A 16,947-nucleotide genomic window follows, 5' to 3' on the forward strand; every position below is an offset into this window, starting at 1 on the left:
GGACTAATTAAGCAATTTTAATATTTTTTCTATATAATAATTTCGTCAAATGGAACAATAAATAAATCGAAAAAGATAAAAAAAAAAAAGAAAAAAAAAGATGATTCTTTATTAATTTATGTTCATTCTCTTTAGAAACTTATATAATTTCATTTTATTATTTAAATATGTTTTTTAAATGGATTTTTTAATATATATTATGGATAGTGTCTTTTTTTTGTCTTTCAATATGGACTGCATTGAACTGTGTTACGTAAACTATAAACATATCAACAGCAGAAGAATGAATGTTTTTTTATGAACTTTATATTTTCTCCATAATTGCAATTGGCATAATAAAAGTCCATAAAACTTTTGGATTTTTTGCGATTTTTTTCTTTTCTACTATTGGTGAGATTCTTCGGCCACAATGCTCAATGCATCACAGTGGATTCCCTATAGTTCCACTTTATCATCTGCTACATTTTATTCTGTTTTGTTATTTTATTTTTCTCCCTCTCTTAAAATTTGGGTTTCAGTTATTTTTGTATGGAGATACTCTTGATAAGTGATGACAGTAACCACACACCAATAAGATAATCTTTTGTTTTGATACAAATACAAATACTGAAAATGAATTTTCCTTCGGAAAAGAACCAAAAATCTAAAACTTTGTAGAAAAATCAAGTATTCAACGTTAATATGATCACATGTCAAATTAGAGATAAAATAGAAAAATTAAATATCTCCCTATTATTAAAACCGAGGTACATTTGCTAATATAACATTATATTTGTAAGATTTACATAATAAGTTTTTACCATTTTAATAAATATTATAACTTAAAATTATTATATGTAATATCACAATTTAAAGTTATATGTACATTATTTTCTTGCAAACGGATGCAGATCTTATTATTTATTACATTATTATTTACCTAAAACCAAAAGATTTAAATTTATGTATTTTTAACTAAACAAATCCTCTCAAATTCTCCAGAATCTCTAAAAATCATTAAAAATTCAAATTCACAAACTGTTTTGAATAACAATAGATTTTAAAGTAAATTTTTAAATCATTAGTTCAATAACAATAGATTTTAATATACTTTTTAAAATTTATGACTGAATAACATAAAATTTGTAAATTTTACACAATTCACTTAAAATGTTAAGTTGAATACAAATCCTTCGTTTTCTATTTCCGTTGATTTAGAAAGTCAGTAAAGGGAGACATCATAGATATCTTATAAATAATTTTTAAAACAAATTAAATTCAAAAAATAATATTCACCTCTAAAAATAATTATTTTTTTAAACATATTCACCTCTAAAAATAAATTCAAAAACAAATACGAACATTAAATAATAAAACATGTCATTTATATATAAAAAAAATGAGATCAATTTAAAATTGAATAGTTAAGCACATAAAAATAAAAATAGACTATGAATTTTGAGGAATATAACAATATGATTGCCTAGAAAACAATATCGGATGTCCTATGTAATTTTAGTTAAACTATGCTAATAATAAAGTTTAAAATACAAATATCGAATATTAGTTAAATTTGCATTGCATCATATCTCGTCTATCTACAAAAAAAAATTGAAATTTTCATAAATCCTATTGTACAAAAGTGACAGAAATCCAATTTGGAGCATTTGTAAAAATATTCTATTTCTATACTTTTTTGCAAAAATACTCTCTTTTGCTGTCTATTTTCAATAATCTATATCCTCTATATATATTATTAACTATACATATATAATGTTATAAGTGTATATTTAGTATAATATAAAATTCTTTTAGCTCATACTATACACAAGTCTAATGTACATAATGGAAATAGTTCGAACAAATGATGCAGGATCTCCATATCAGTCCTAACTCGCAAGCGAATCTATTTTGTGACAAAAAGTCTACATTGCACATTGCTAACAATCATGGAAAATCAAGTGAAGAAAGGGTTTTCTAAAGCTCTTTCTATCATGTGGCTTCTAAGAGTCAGCTTGCAGATATTCTCTCGCAAAGCCATTGCAATCAGATCCTTTTCATAATCTCCTTAGTCGGATGTCAGTTTCAAGCCTCTATTCTCCTAAGGATCATTTGGCTTGAGGAGGTGTATTATCTATAAATATATATTTTTATAAGTGTATCTATACTAGTATTTTTACAGAGGGTTTAGACAATTAAATTTGTTTTGAAAATTATTAGCATTGAATGTCATTAAATATTTATATCCATATCGAAACAACTTTCTCTACTATCTTTATAACCAAAAACAACTAAAATATTTTATTTATCCATATATTGTTCTACAATTAATATCCATATACATATTTCGCAATATTAGCAGCTAGATACAAAAATATGTCACTATTCTTCTTTGTGATCTATAGTTCGTTCCATTTAATCTTATATTATAACTATTTGTTATTTTTCTAACATGCATACATAATAATACTTATCTATCCATGACATTTACACAGTGTTGATTATGCTCATACTCTCTTTTGATTCTGAATACTTTGATGAATTAGTTTTACTCTATTCTGTAATACCAAAAGCAAATGAAAATATTCCATATCTATTGAGTAGGAGACGTATAACTGTTAAGTACTTATAAAATACTCACAGATGGGAATTAAATTAATTTAAAGTCTCTAGTCTCTCCATCATTTGACTTTGTACTTGAAAAAACTATATCTCGAAGTAAGATTTAAGTGTATGAGATTGACAATTGTGAATTAGTTGAACCCTAACAAAATTTTGGAAAATGTAAGTTCAAGTATATTCACAATTACATATGTGTTGATTTTATTTATCGGTTTTTCTCGGTGTTCAAGAAAGTGTTAGGCAGTATGTGGCCAGTGACCCAACGCCTAACGCTTAGCGCCTAGAACGCATAGTCGGAGTTTAGGCGTTTTTAGGCGTTTACAATACAAAACATTATATATATGATATGATATTATATATAAAATTATGTAAAAATATATGTTAAAAGAAATAAATAATAATAATTTATAAACTAAAATTAGTAAAAATACATTTATTTAATTTAGATTAATAACATATGAACATTAATAAATATGGATACGAATATAAAATTTAAAAATTTAAGTATATGTAGTTAAAAATAAAATATATATATTAAAATAATATTATATGATTTTAGGCGGTTTAAGCGGTCATTTAGATGTTTGCTGAGCGCCTAATGCCTAGACGGCCGTCTAGACCGCTTTCTTGAACACTGGTTTTTCTATGTTAGGAGACTACCCATTGTCTACCCACAGCTTTAAGGAGACTATACATTGTAGAAGTTTCGCAAAATTTCAGCTCGCTAGACAGCTTTTGAGTTTTTGATGATTCTTGCCAAAAACTTCCTCACAAAGAAGAATAAGGACCCTTCTATTGGGCCTCTAGTCCCATTATGACCCGTACACCCGACCCATCTTGGTCAAGTTACAACGGATTTCGTAGAAAAGAAGTTACTTAAAACGGGACCTGATGATTCGTCGTTACTTCTTTGTCAACCTATTTAATGAAGTATTTTGTTGCTTAGGAGATGGGAAAGTGAGGTATTATTAAATATTGGAAAAAAAAACGAAAGACTAAAATGGCAAATTAACTCTTTTTTGCTGCTGTTTAGAGACCAAAACGATTGTTGACTCTAATGGCGGATCGTAATCGGATCAGAGGCTTTCTCAAAGATGAACACGTGACGTATGCTTCCATTCTTCTCTACATTACTCTCTCTAGCTGTCAAATCTTCTTCAATAAGGTTTAAGTCAAATCTCACATTAACATTATATGTTCGTGGATCTATGTTTCTTGATTGCAGTCTTTTTGGCTCAAGATTTGATTTTATTAGATCTGGACATTAGGCTTTTTTAGATTCGGTTCAGTTTGGATTTTCTGTTCTTTTTTTTTTGTCGGTTTTAGAGAATTAATTAGCTTTGAACTTGAACTGAAATAAAGCTGTTAATTTTGACAATTTTGGTTTGGCTCGTTAAAATGTGGTTTGATTTGTTAATACAACAGTTTTGTCCAAAAAAAAAAAAAAGGTTTGTTAATACAACAGTAGATTTAGTTAATGTATTATTGTATCGATGAATTTTTATTTCTGACTTTATTTATATATATACGATGCAGTGGGTATTGTCATCTAAGGAAATAAACTTCCCTTACCCACTTGGATTGACATTACTCCACATGAGCTTTTCCTCTGTTTTGTGTTTTCTCCTCACCAAGGTTTTTAAGGTAACTCATTAGTTATTATGATCTTTCCTTTAATGTTCATTAGTCAAAACGCTTATAATCTAATTTTTAGTGCCCTTAAAAGGTTATGAAGGTTGAGGAAGGAATGACATTAGAAATGTAAGATCGAAAGGAGACCTTAATTCGTAAGCTATTTATAGATTTACTTTGGACTTGTAAATAACCTTTTTAAACTAAAAATCCACTCTATATGTACTCAGATATGTTACATCAGTTATTCCAATAGGTGCAATGTTTGCAATGACACTGTGGTTAGGAAACACTGCTTATCTCTACTTAACTGTTGCATTTTCCCAAATGCTGAAGGCCATTAGTAAGAACTTAATTAGCTCTCTTACTAACACTCATTTAATTTAATTAAAATGTTATGTATAACTGATTTTGTAAGAATTATATTTGTGCAGTGCCTGTTGCTGTGTTTATACTTGGAGTTTGTGTTGGCCTTGAAATAATGAGCTGCAAGATGCTTTTGATAATGTCAGTTATAAGTTTTGGCATTTTAGTCGCGTCTTATGGAGAATTAAACATCAACTGGATTGGAGTTGTTTACCAAATGGGTGGTATTGTTTCAGAAGCTTTGAGGCTAATATTAATGGAAATTCTTGTTAAGAGGAAAGGCATCAAATTAAATCCAGTCTCCCTTATGTACTACATGAGCCCATGCAGGTATTGTGAATACCAAAGAACCCTAATGTCATTTTATTTTTTACTTAACACAATTGAAAAAAAAATGTTTGAAAAGTGTAGATGATTTATACATGTGTACTGATGTGTGTGTTGCAGCGCGATTTGCTTGTTCATACCATGGATATTTCTTGAGAGGTCGAAGATGGATACATGGGACTTTCATGTTCTTGTGTTGAGTCTTAATTCGTTATGTACATTTGCTCTCAATCTGTCGGTTTTTCTTGTGATATCGCAGACAAGTGCTCTCACTATACGAATTGCTGGAGTGTTTAAAGATTGGGTGGTTGTTTTGGTCTCAGCTCTTCTCTTTGCCGAGACAAAACTCACAATCATCAATCTCTTTGGTTATGCCATTGGTAAGATCATCTTATGTTCATCATGCCACATAAAGTTGAGAATTATAGTATGAGTAAAAATAGTGATCTTGTGAATTGTGTTCACTCGCAGCAATTGCTGGTGTAGCTGCATATAACAACTACAAGCCAAAGAACAGCGAAAACATAAAGTTGGTTTCTCTATCTCCGGTAAAATCCGACAAGGAGCCCGGTAAACCATGGTAGCATTTATCATCACAAGAGATACACGCACATAGAAAGAACCAATTTTTGTACTTAGGAAATTCTTTTATCTTTTTTTTTTGGGCAAAGGGAGATTTTTTTTTATCTATCACACAATTTTATACAAGCATGAAGAAAAGAAAATAAAATCTTAGGCAGGATAGGCCAAGGAGTGTAATTGGCAAAACAGAGTTTAATGGCTTTCACGGCTATTTTTGTTTAATTTACATGAGTTGTCATGGTGTGGTGTCAATCAGTACAGCTTATGTTGTGAAGAAGAAAACGTTCACAAATGACTTGCTGGATAAATACATACGTCGACTCAGTTATCTTAAACTGGATTATTGTATGTCTACGTACACATAACCGATTTATTGTCTACACAGTACACATTATTGTTCTTTTTATTGGATTGGATTCAACAGGTCCGGGGTCCCAAAACTAGTTTGTTTTTGATTATTTGATTAAACGTTTTCCTTTTTAAAGCTAACAGTAACAGGTAACAAAAAATGTATAAGTTTCACATTTCCATATACAAAATTGGTGGTAATGTAGTAATTTTGTCTCATGAATGATTTGTCTAATAAAGAAAGAAGAACAGGATTGTAAACGGTAGATAATAATAATATCTGTAACAATTACGTATGTATCAACGATCATGTTTATTTCAATCATGCCAAGTACAGTAAAACCTCTATAAATTAATAATGTTGGGACTAAGACATTTTATTAATTTATAGTGATATTAATTTATCTATAAATTAATAATTATTATTTTATAGTGTAAATTAATAATTATTAATTTATAGATATATTTTTAATTGTTTATTTTTTAAAAAATTATGAATTGGAACAACTATAGCAAAATAAGATTAAACTTTCGGATGTTATAAATTTTATGGTTTAGGAATTGAACTTGTAATATTTAGAAAGCACTATTTACAATAAATTACAAATATTATAGACAAATTGACTTATACACATGAGACACATAAATTCAAATCTATGAATAATAATATCAATTCTCCTATTTTAATAATCTGTCAAATTATCAAATTGTAAATGATGCATATCTAAAAATTAAAACTTTAAATTTTAATTATTTGTATGACATGTTATAAAATATTTTAGAGATATTATTATAGGTTGAAAATACAACATTACAATTGTTCTATAGAATTGAGCTTTAGGAGAAACATACACTATTATATCAGTATATATATATATATAAATTTACATAATTATTAATTTATGATATTATTGGGACCATATTTTATAAGAAGATTTCGAAAAAATTATTATCTTATTATCTTATCGAATATTGTTAATTTTTACACTGGCCCGACTTGGGACCAACAAAATTTATTAATTTATAGTGTTTATTAATTTATAGAGTATTAATTTATAGAGGTTTTACTGTAGTTATACTCTAATCCAAGATGGGACGACGTAGTTCCGGTTAACGAGTGATCAGACTGAATTTTTCTTTATAGAACTATTGAGATTTGATTTGCATCATTTATTATGCATCTTAGCTCTGATCTGATGCATAAAGAGAGTTTGGGTTTATTATAATTTAATTTATAGTAATTAATTATTACTAACATCATAATCATATACAGCTGGTTTGCTTTACAAGAAGTATCAACGGTAACCTTTTTAAACCGTAAGGAAAGTATGTAACGGTAATATTTTGTATTTTGTAAATTTAAAGATAATTTCCATTTTTAAAATTTTTGTCAACATAATATAATTTCCAATTTTTCCATTAGTTAACGAGCTCTTCTCTTTGTTTACTTGTGTTCCGTTCTTAATTAAACCCTCCGACGAAGCTCCGGTAGAGAAAAGCTCTCCGGGCGGAGGTTTGTTTTCTTCTATCCCTCTTCCCTAAACTCTCTTCTTTTTTCCTTTTTGCTTGATTTCGATCGTATCTGTTGGACAGATGAAGGACGTTGCAGAGCTGTGTTTTCCCTGGTTTTAGGTAACTCGCATTATCTGTTTAGGAATTGTATAATGATTGATCCCAAGGAGCACCAATGCTACTAGGAGAGCCCCCTTTTAAAAACACACACATCAGCAGATAGAAAAGTCTGGTGTTTCGCTATCTTATATCAATGCTGATTTCATATCTTCTCCTCTCCGGTCTCTACGCATCCTTGGGCTGTTTTGGGCGACTTCAACCAGATAATTAGAACTTCTCAACACTCTCATCACCTCACTCAAGATGTTGATACAACGGGCATAGATGATCTGAACTTGGCGATGCAGGATGCGGAGCTCTTTGAAGTACAAACTAAGGGTCACACGTACTCATGGTGGAATAGCAGCGAAGGGGACACTATTGCCAAAAGAATTGATCATGCTTTGGTTAAGTATCACTGGGCGAGCGCCTTTCCAGATGCTTATGCGGAATTCTTGGATCCCCAGCAATCTGATCACTGCCCCATATGGTTTTGTGTTCCTTCACTGACGCGTTTCGTGAGCAGACCGTTCCAGTTCTTTCACCACATTGTGGACCACCCAGACTATGCTCACGATGTCGCTCAGGCATGGAAGAGTGATCATATCCAAGGCTCTATCCAGTTCAAGGTTGCCAGATCTCTTAAACTGCTGAAGCCGACTCTCCGTAGGTTGAATAAGCGGCACTATAGTGGAATCTCCGAACGGGTGAAGGCTGAGGAAGCAAAATTGGCAGAGTTGCATAAGCGGCTCCTAGCTAACCCTAACCCTGATTTGCCAAGTGAGGAACATGTGATCAGAGCTAAATGGAAAGTGCTAAGCGCCGCAGAAGAAAAGTTCTTTCGTCAGCGCTCTAGAATTAAATGGATGCATCTCGGTGACAGGAACACGGCTTTCTTCCACAGGTCCCTTGCTCAACGGTTAAATCGTAATCATATTCACTACCTCATGGACCAAAGTGGAAGAAAGTTCCAGATAGGACCAGAGATCAAAGAGCATGATGTGTCTTACTTTGAAGAGATTCTTGGCTGCACAAATTTACCTCAGTCGCCATGCTCAGTTGAGGAGCTGGCGGAACTGATATCTTTTAGATGCTCGGAGCTCCAGAAGACTGATCTGCAAAAAGAGGTAACTGAGGAAGAAGTCGTTAAGACAGTGTTCTCTCTGCCCCTTGACAAATGTCCGGGACCTGATGGATACTCAGTCGAATTCTTCCGTTCATCCTGGAGTGTTGTTGGCGCTAATGTTGTCTCAGCTGTAAAGGAGTTCTTCAGGAACGGAAGGTTGCTCAAAGATTTCAATACAACTAAGATTGCCCTTATTCCAAAATCCTCGGAGGCATGTAGTCTTGGAGACTATAGACCAATCAGCTGCTGCAATTTGATCTACAAAGTAATATCGAAAATTATTGCAAACCGCCTCAAACCGGTTCTCCAAGGATGTATTTCACACAACTTTATATTATTAGAATTCCATATTAATTTGAGTGATTTATTAAATATGGTTGCTTATAAATAGTTGGATTAATAAAAAGAATTTTGAGTGTTAAAATTATAATATAATGGAGAATAACCGATCTCGATGTCCTATCCATTGCATCGCCTTTGGTTCGTAAGTTTGGCATCACTAGTTCAATCTTTTTTCAAGTAATTTAATTTTCACACTTAAATTTTTTAATATTGTTTCGACAACCAAAAAAAAAGAAATCTCAAACACAATATAATATATATCACTCTAAATTAAAAAAAAAAATATTACAATTAGACACTAATTAATTATGATTATTAATGGTTGGATTAATAAAAAGAAGTTTGAGTGTTAAAATTATAATACAGTAGAGAATAATCGAGCTTGGTGTCATATTCATTGCATAGCCTTTGGTTCGTAAGTTTGACATCACTAGTTTAATCTATTTTCAAGTAATATAATTTTCACACTTAAATTTTTTAATATTAATTCGACAACCAAAAAAAAATCTCAAATATAAATATATCACTCTAAATTTTTTTTTTTTTACAAATTAGACAATAATTAATTATGATTATTATTTTATTAATGGTTGGATTAATAAAAAAAAGTTTAAGTGTTAAAATTATAATACAATGGAGAATAATCGAGCTTGGTGTTATATCCATTGTATCGCCTTTGGTTAGTAAGTTTGGCTTCACTAGTTCAATTTTTTTTCAAGTAATATAACTTTTACACTTAAATTTCTTAATATTAAAAATATTATTACAAACTCTACTAATTAATTAAATATGGTTATATGGTTGGATTAATAAACGTAGTTTTAGTGTTAAAATTACAATTTAATTGGAGAAACCGGAATTTGGTGTTATATCAAATCATAGGATGAGTAACTCAATTACATGATAATTTTTCACACCCAAAATAAGAGTAGCTAGTTAAAAGTTATCAGAATTTGTATAAAAATTACCAAATTTTAAAACTTAAAAGTCGAAATCATATTCTAAAATTTTTACAATATAATATTAAAAGTATAAAAGAAGGCGACTGTTCATAGAACCTAAACTCCTCCGTTGTATTCTCCGGCCGGCGCCGACCGTACTACTTCTTCTCTATGCTTTTCCTTTCCTTTATACTTTTACTTCCTGTATTTGTTTTTTCTAGTTCACAACCGTTTTTTTAAGGTGATCGGAAGGTGATCATGGCATTTCCCCTACGGTGGCCGCTCATATCTTCCCGAGATCCTATGACTTCAATTCTCAACGGTTTCTCTCTAAAATTCTTAACTACTTTATTTGTTTTCCTCACGGTGTTTTTAAGGTTTCGAAAGTGGTTTACTTCGATTTGTGTATTCTTTCCCAATGGATGCGAAAAGTTTTCCCATGTGTTGGTGTCGGCGAGAGAAAGGTTATTTCTCACCATTTGGGTGATGGCTGTTATGTTCTTCTGCGACAGTGTAAGGATTCCTACTGGAATCAACCACCGTTCGTTTGATATTCCCACACTAGATCCAACGATTCGGTGTGATGAGCAATTACAAGTGATTCCAAAGGCATATGATAACGAAGCCTTTCATGATGTGATAACTACAACGATCGATAAATCTCGATCTGAGTGGTGCATTGGTCGACAAATTTGGGATCTAGGAATATCAAGCATTAGAAGCAGAGAAGAATCGGTGTGGAGAATCAGAGATGCAAAACAATTATGGGTATTAGTTATAACCAAGAAAGATGTCATCTCGTCGAGATGTTTTGTTGGGAACAGATGGATAGGTACCATTGATCATTTTAAAGTTAAATGGAGTTTCGTCAAAAGAACAATAGCTAAATTAGACAATCATATCGGATTGAAGAAAAAGACAAAGAAGGAAAACAATAAATTTAATAATCTATTAACGTATAAGGCTTACAAAAGAAAGCATCGACTACTTCACTTGTTCTGTTGGATTTTCTTCATCTTAAGTTTAATTATGTTTTGGTTGTACTTGTATTCCTTACAAACAATTATGTAATCTCTGATTCAATTAATAAAGTAAAGTAAGATGTTTAAAAAAAAAACTCTAATAATATTAAATGTTCTCTCATCAATAGTCTACTAATCTTGATTGTCTCTGTAACTGTTTAAGCAAATAAAGCATACCAGATTAAGATCCGTGCTAGAGCACGGGATGAAATTCATTTTATTTATATTGTATTTTTTTTTATAAAATGTAATTCATGTGATTGTTTTTAAAAGTTTTTTTTGGATAAAATATTATGAAATAAAATCATGTTAAATATGATGACTTGAAAAAAAATATTTATTTTGTAAGTTTTATATTGTTAATGATTCTAGATAATTACTCGTGCTATAACACTGGTTAAATTTTATTTTATGCAAAATTTTGTATATTTTCTATTTTAAAATAAAATTTTAATATGTTATATTAGTTTATGTATGCGAAGTTATTTCAACAATTTATATTCTACCTCATGACTTGAATGTCATTATAAGACATAATTTCGTGAATTTGGTTTTTAAAAAGCGAGCTGTTATATTATGAGTAATTTAATATATTTTTATACTTTTTGTTTTAATATACTTGGTTTTTTAAAATTCTTTCATATTATAGTGACATATTATTGACATTGCTATAACAAACCAATTTAGAGTGTTTATAGTTTCTAAATTTAATATCAAGTTTCAATATTTTAAAAATATTTCAAAATAAATTATTTAAAGTTCATTATATTATATAAAATTATAAAATTCAACAAAAGTATGAAATTGAATTTAAATATTCATATTTTGACCCGTTACTAAGTAATTTTTTTTAATTCAATAGATATTATTTTAAAGACTAATATTAATAAAAATTGAATATTTTATAGATTGAATCATTTATATTTGTTTTTAAAAATTCAACTTATGATATTTCCGGAAATAAAACTATTTTTAATTATGATAAATTAGATGAAAATTTATTTGTTTCACAAAATAGACTCAGATATAAAGATGAGAGGTGAAATATAATAATAATAATTAACAGATTAATATGTTAAGTTAGATATCAAAGGATTTTATTTGATAAATAATTTAATAAAAGAACTTAATATGGTAAATTAGATGATATCAAATGATTATTTAGAATATTATTTTTAAGATTTTTGGAAATAATAAATCCAGACTATACAAATAATATAAAACTTAATCTATATAACCTATTTGTAACCAACTTATTAAAATTATATAGTCTACAAAACAATATTTTGTACTTCCATTTTATTATATAGGGGATAACTAATAATCTTAAATGTTTGTTTAGTGAGCCATAATATATACGACTAACATAGCCTATGTAGACTTTTAATAACCTTGAAGGTGATGAAATGTGTTGTGTGATAAAACTGGCCCTGGGTTAAAAACATTGAACCTTATACCTCAATAGGAACGACCTAAAAACCTGACCGAATCCGAAACCAAAATTTTATATTTATTCTATTGAGTCCTAAACTCCTTAATCCGAAAATCCGAATTCGAACCGAAACCGAATCCGAAAATATTTGAAATATAATGATATAAAAACAATGTTATATCTGAATACATGAGTTTTTTTTTTGAATACCCGAATTTTTATCTGAAATTTTTACTCAAAAATTCAGGTATTTACCCGAAACCGGGGTTATTTATCCAAAAATTTCCGAGTATCCAAATAAAATTGCGGGTATGTGTGTCCGAAAAAATTGGGTTTTTATCGGTTCTGAGATTTCATATCCGAACAGAGTCACAAACCCAAACTCGACAATACCCAAACCATAACCAAACCGAAGTTTTCTATTTATTCTATTGGGTTCTACACTCCCTTACTAGCTGATCCGAATCCGACCCGAGTACCCGAATGTCCAGGGCTAAATTTAAAACCTTCGTGTGAACATTTTTTTTGTTACGTCAAATATTTGTATATGTCCAAAAAACAAAGGCTTCAGGTGGTGACCACAATTTAGGAAAAGAATGAGGAGGAATGTGATAGTCCTCTTTATTTCACAAATTTTTTACCATTTGATAGTAAAAAAATTTCCACTACATTCTTCAAAAAATAAAAAACAATAGAACAAAAATGTTCCTCTCCAAAATTGATGAGGAACAAATGGAATAGAAACATGAACAAATATTAAAATTCGTTTTTATATTTTAAAATAAAGAAAAAATATGTTTATTAATAATATTTCAATTTTGTAATATAACAATTTTCATATTTTCATAATTTATTGATAGAAAAAATAATTTTGATATGAATTTCATGTTAAACTAATCTTAAGGCTCTATTTGAATACTATATGAATAGTTAAATAAATTTAAGAGACTCATGTTTATATCGTAAATAAAAACTAAAAATATTTTTTAAATTACCTTTAAAATTGATTTGTAGGTTAATATTAAATATTAATATTTAATATGACATATCTAAAATTTAATTTAAAATTGACAAAAAAAAGATTAATTTACAAATTTTATTTTAAAAGCAAATGTAAAATTCATTGTATATACATTAGAACTAAAATTAGTAGTACTATTGAATTTGATTTATTTAATATTTAATATATTTAAAAAGATATTTTTATTGTTTGATTACCATTTACTACTTTGTTTTTTCTCTGCAAAATTTTTTTTTATTTCTTAAAAACTGTTTATTCTATTCTGTATTATTTGTTTTATTCATGTTATTTTTGTTTTTCTAATGGTTACCCGTACGAGCAAAAAAAACATGTTCTCTCGAATCTCGATTTTGTAATGGGATTATCACAATTCACAAGTACACTAAAAAGCCCAATAACGGTTACCTTTGAAAAATTCGTTACATGGCACGAATGCGTCGACGTGGCAGCTAGAGTTCCAGATCTCATCTCGCATCCTCGACGTGCCACGTGTCCCCTTCTTCCGTTCACAGAAGAAAAAGACTTGTTCAAATTGTGTTGTTTATTGAAGAACAAGTTTCGGCGACAACCATTATATACTGAGTAGGTGATTGGGTTGTGTGATGGCTTCTTCTAGTGGTTTAACCATACAATCAAGCTTCGTCTCAGCAAGAACAAGGCTCAACCCCTTCTCTAAGCCGTATCTTTCTGGGTTCGCTTGTCGTTCTCTTTCAAAACCCAGAAACTTGAGTCTCTCTGTTCGTTCCATGGGTTCCTCTAGTTCTTCTCAGAAACCAGACAACGTCCAAGGTTCTTTTTATAAAAGTTGAACCTTTATTTTTAATTTGCGGAAAAAATGGTTGCTTTCTTAGTGGGTTTAGTTAGGTTAACGAGTTTTGTCCATCAACTGATTTGGCCTTAATCAAGTTGTTATCTTTCTTGTTTGGGAAGAGAGATTTAGGGCAGCAAGTTTAATCAATTAGTTCTGAGAAGTTAGTGAGAGAGACTCAAGAACTTATTGTTTGTGTGGACAGTATTGCTTTCAATGCCATGTTCTTCAGATAACTTGTTAGCGTAGTTGTAAGATTTTGAGAGTTTTCTTATGATGGTGCAGAGGCTGAGAAGAGTGACTTTGCTTCTCTAAGTGAAAATGAGTGGAAGAAACGGCTTACACCGGAACAGTACTACATCACTAGGCAAAAAGGAACAGAGAGAGCCTTCACTGGGTATGCAATGAATGATTGAAGTTTATGGAGTTGACATCTTCGTACAATTCAATGAGTACTCTCTTCTTTTGTTTTTTTTCAGGGAGTATTGGAACTCGAAGACACCAGGAGTATACAATTGTATATGTTGCGATACGCCCTTATTTGAGTAAGTTGTGTTATTGGTGTGAATTTGAAATTGTACTTCTATATGTTGATTATGTTTCCATATGAATGAATGGTTTATTAATTGATCAAAGTGATGATTTCTTGCAGTTCATCAACAAAGTTTGATAGTGGAACAGGGTGGCCATCTTATTACAAACCAATTGGAAACAATGTGAAGACAAAGCTAGACCTCTCTATCATCTTCATGCCTAGACAAGAAGTTGTATGTGCTGTTTGTAACGCTCATCTTGGCCATGTCTTTGATGACGGTCCACGCCCAACCGGAAAACGATATTGCCTCAACAGGTTTATTATCATTCATCCTCAATACTTTATTTTCAAGATTCCCCAAAAGGCTAACATATATTATCTCTTATATAAAGCTCTATGTTTTGAAAGTTTCTAGTTCTACACATACACTATTAGTAAGACATTAACATGTCTACCATATCCACCTAATAAAGAAGAATAACCATATATCAATCTTGCATAAACACCAGCAGCATTGTTTATGAAGTAACAAATGAAGTCTAAAGATCAATTTTTCTGATACCAAGAAATTATTTTCCTTCTATTTTGAATGTTTTTGACTCGGTTCAAGTTTTCTCATCTGTTTTTGTGATTTTTGTAGTGCTGCTCTGAAACTTAATGCATTGGAGAAAACAAGAGATTGAGAGTTTATGGTACAAGGATATTTGTTCATCTTACATTTTATATAGTTAATATCAGTTGTATTTCCTCATATTAAGTCGTTGTATTATAAGTCAACTTTAATCCATCGAAAGGTTTAAACTTTGAGTTGATTTCACGATCTCATAGACAGCACATTCTTAAATTTGTTTACTCCAATCCCTTTCTCACGTCTTCACCATATCCATTTATTAATTTCATACATGAGTGTGTGGTGTGTGTGTGTGTGTATATATATATGGTTTTGGCTAGTAGTTTGTGTCAAGGAGCTTTTGTAGAACCAACAATGGGGAAAGAGAACGGCAAAGTTGTGGTTTTGGATTTCTGGGCAAGTCCTTACGCGATGAGGACGAAGATTGCGCTGAGGGAGAAAGGAGTTGAGTTCGAGGTTCAAGAGGAAGATCTGTGGAACAAGAGTGAGCTTTTGTTGAAATCAAACCCTGTTCACGAGAAAGTCCCTGTTCTTATCCACAACAACATACCAATCTGTGAATCGCTTGTCCAGGTTCAGTACATCGACGAGACGTGGACCGAGGCTGCCTCTTTCTTGCCCACTGATCCTCAATCTAGAGCCACTGCAAGGTTCTGGGCTGACTACGCTGATAAAACGGTAATTATTGTTAACGCATTTCTGTTATCAACTCCTCTGTTTCTTGTTCTGTTTGTGTTTTATGTCCACTTGGTTTTGACTCCATTCACCAAAATGCAGATATCATTTGATGGAGGAAGAAAGATTTGGGGAAACAAGAAAGGAGAAGAACAAGACAAAGGCATAGAAGAGTTTTTTGAGAGCTTGAAGGTTCTTGAAAATGAGCTTGGAGACAAAACTTACTTTGGAGGAGAGACCTTTGGTTATGTAGACATAGCTCTTGTCCCATTCTACAGTTGGTTTCACGCACTCGAGGAATGTGGTGACTTCTCTGTCGAAGCTGCATGTCCTAAGATCGTGGCTTGGGGAAAGAGATGTGTTGAACGCAAAAGTGTTGCTGATTCATTGCCTGAATCTGAGAAAGTTTATCAACAAGTCCTTAAGCTCAGACAGATTTTTAATGTTGAACAAAATGAATGCAGGGAACACTAAAAACAAAGGCTTGTTATGTCTTCGCTTTTCTTTCTTTTGTCTTTGTTTGTTTTATCGCTTTGCGCATGCTTCTTGAGAAATAATTGAGTGTGTTTTTTTTTTCTGGTGTATGTATGATTCATCTGTTTAAATGGTCTATGAATGTTTTATGTTCTATACATCTATTTTTCCAGAAAAAATGCAAATGCTATCAGCAGCCACCAAGTACTAGTACGTGTATGAAAAACACATTTCAGTGACACTACAACCTAATCATGATGCATGATCGATGATATATGGATAGATAGTATCTGGAGTTTGACATCGAAAAGAAGAGAGGGAAACAGAGCCAAAGTCAACTTGCCGAACCACCATAATCAGTTAAGATTTGTTGATAAAAATCGGGAAGTCATCCTTGGCTCATCCTCATTCTCTATTTTTCCATGCAAGACTCTGTGATACAGTTGGTGTGACTCTCTCATCATCATTATGTC

The 16,947-nt window shown here is 30.9% G+C and overlaps 3 protein-coding genes across 5 annotated transcripts; all 3 read left to right on the forward strand.

Moving 5' to 3' along the window:
- On the forward strand, positions 3,578 to 5,755 carry LOC104742886 (probable sugar phosphate/phosphate translocator At1g53660). 3 transcript variants are annotated; one of them, XM_010463967.2, is made up of 7 exons: positions 3,578 to 3,766; positions 4,138 to 4,245; positions 4,328 to 4,362; positions 4,464 to 4,576; positions 4,668 to 4,929; positions 5,047 to 5,306; positions 5,398 to 5,755. In XM_010463967.2, exons 1-7 carry the CDS (start codon positions 3,659 to 3,661, stop codon positions 5,508 to 5,510), a joined length of 999 nt encoding a protein of 332 aa, XP_010462269.1. In that variant the 5' UTR covers positions 3,578 to 3,658; the 3' UTR covers positions 5,511 to 5,755. The 3 variants fall into 3 exon arrangements, with proteins under 3 accessions (XP_010462269.1, XP_019091406.1, XP_019091405.1); XM_019235861.1 differs by lacking the exon at positions 3,578 to 3,766 and having other exon boundaries at positions 4,181 to 4,245; positions 4,328 to 4,388; positions 4,490 to 4,576; XM_019235860.1 differs by lacking the exon at positions 3,578 to 3,766 and having other exon boundaries at positions 4,232 to 4,245; positions 4,316 to 4,362.
- On the forward strand, positions 13,892 to 15,506 carry LOC104742887 (peptide methionine sulfoxide reductase B1, chloroplastic-like). Its single transcript, XM_010463971.2, has 5 exons — positions 13,892 to 14,140; positions 14,445 to 14,556; positions 14,639 to 14,704; positions 14,812 to 15,009; positions 15,335 to 15,506. The coding sequence occupies exons 1-5, from the start codon at positions 13,954 to 13,956 to the stop codon at positions 15,375 to 15,377; spliced, it is 606 nt and encodes a 201-aa protein (XP_010462273.1). The 5' UTR covers positions 13,892 to 13,953; the 3' UTR covers positions 15,378 to 15,506.
- On the forward strand, positions 15,609 to 16,632 carry LOC104742888 (glutathione S-transferase U28). Its single transcript, XM_010463972.2, has 2 exons — positions 15,609 to 16,003; positions 16,103 to 16,632. The coding sequence occupies exons 1-2, from the start codon at positions 15,632 to 15,634 to the stop codon at positions 16,472 to 16,474; spliced, it is 744 nt and encodes a 247-aa protein (XP_010462274.1). The 5' UTR covers positions 15,609 to 15,631; the 3' UTR covers positions 16,475 to 16,632.

This window comes from Camelina sativa, chromosome 14 (assembly GCF_000633955.1).
Source record: "Camelina sativa cultivar DH55 chromosome 14, Cs, whole genome shotgun sequence".
Lineage (NCBI taxonomy): Eukaryota > Viridiplantae > Streptophyta > Magnoliopsida > Brassicales > Brassicaceae > Camelina > Camelina sativa.

What these genes read in the sequence shown, in the direction of transcription:
- LOC104742886 (XM_010463967.2), top strand. Translation starts at nt 3,659, where the DNA reads ATGGCGGATCGTAATCGGATCAGAGGCTTTCTCAAAGATGAACACGTG. An exon ending in TCCTCACCAAGGTTTTTAAG is followed by an intron (nt 4,246 to 4,327) that starts GTAACTCATTAG and finishes TGCCCTTAAAAG; the next exon opens with GTTATGAAGGTTGAGGAAGG. An exon ending in GAAGGAATGACATTAGAAAT is followed by an intron (nt 4,363 to 4,463) that starts GTAAGATCGAAA and finishes ATATGTACTCAG; the next exon opens with ATATGTTACATCAGTTATTC.
- LOC104742887 (XM_010463971.2), top strand. Translation starts at nt 13,954, where the DNA reads ATGGCTTCTTCTAGTGGTTTAACCATACAATCAAGCTTCGTCTCAGCA. An exon ending in GAAACCAGACAACGTCCAAG is followed by an intron (nt 14,141 to 14,444) that starts GTTCTTTTTATA and finishes ATGATGGTGCAG; the next exon opens with AGGCTGAGAAGAGTGACTTT. An exon ending in TGCGATACGCCCTTATTTGA is followed by an intron (nt 14,705 to 14,811) that starts GTAAGTTGTGTT and finishes GATTTCTTGCAG; the next exon opens with TTCATCAACAAAGTTTGATA.
- LOC104742888 (XM_010463972.2), top strand. Translation starts at nt 15,632, where the DNA reads ATGGTTTTGGCTAGTAGTTTGTGTCAAGGAGCTTTTGTAGAACCAACA. An exon ending in CTGACTACGCTGATAAAACG is followed by an intron (nt 16,004 to 16,102) that starts GTAATTATTGTT and finishes ACCAAAATGCAG; the next exon opens with ATATCATTTGATGGAGGAAG.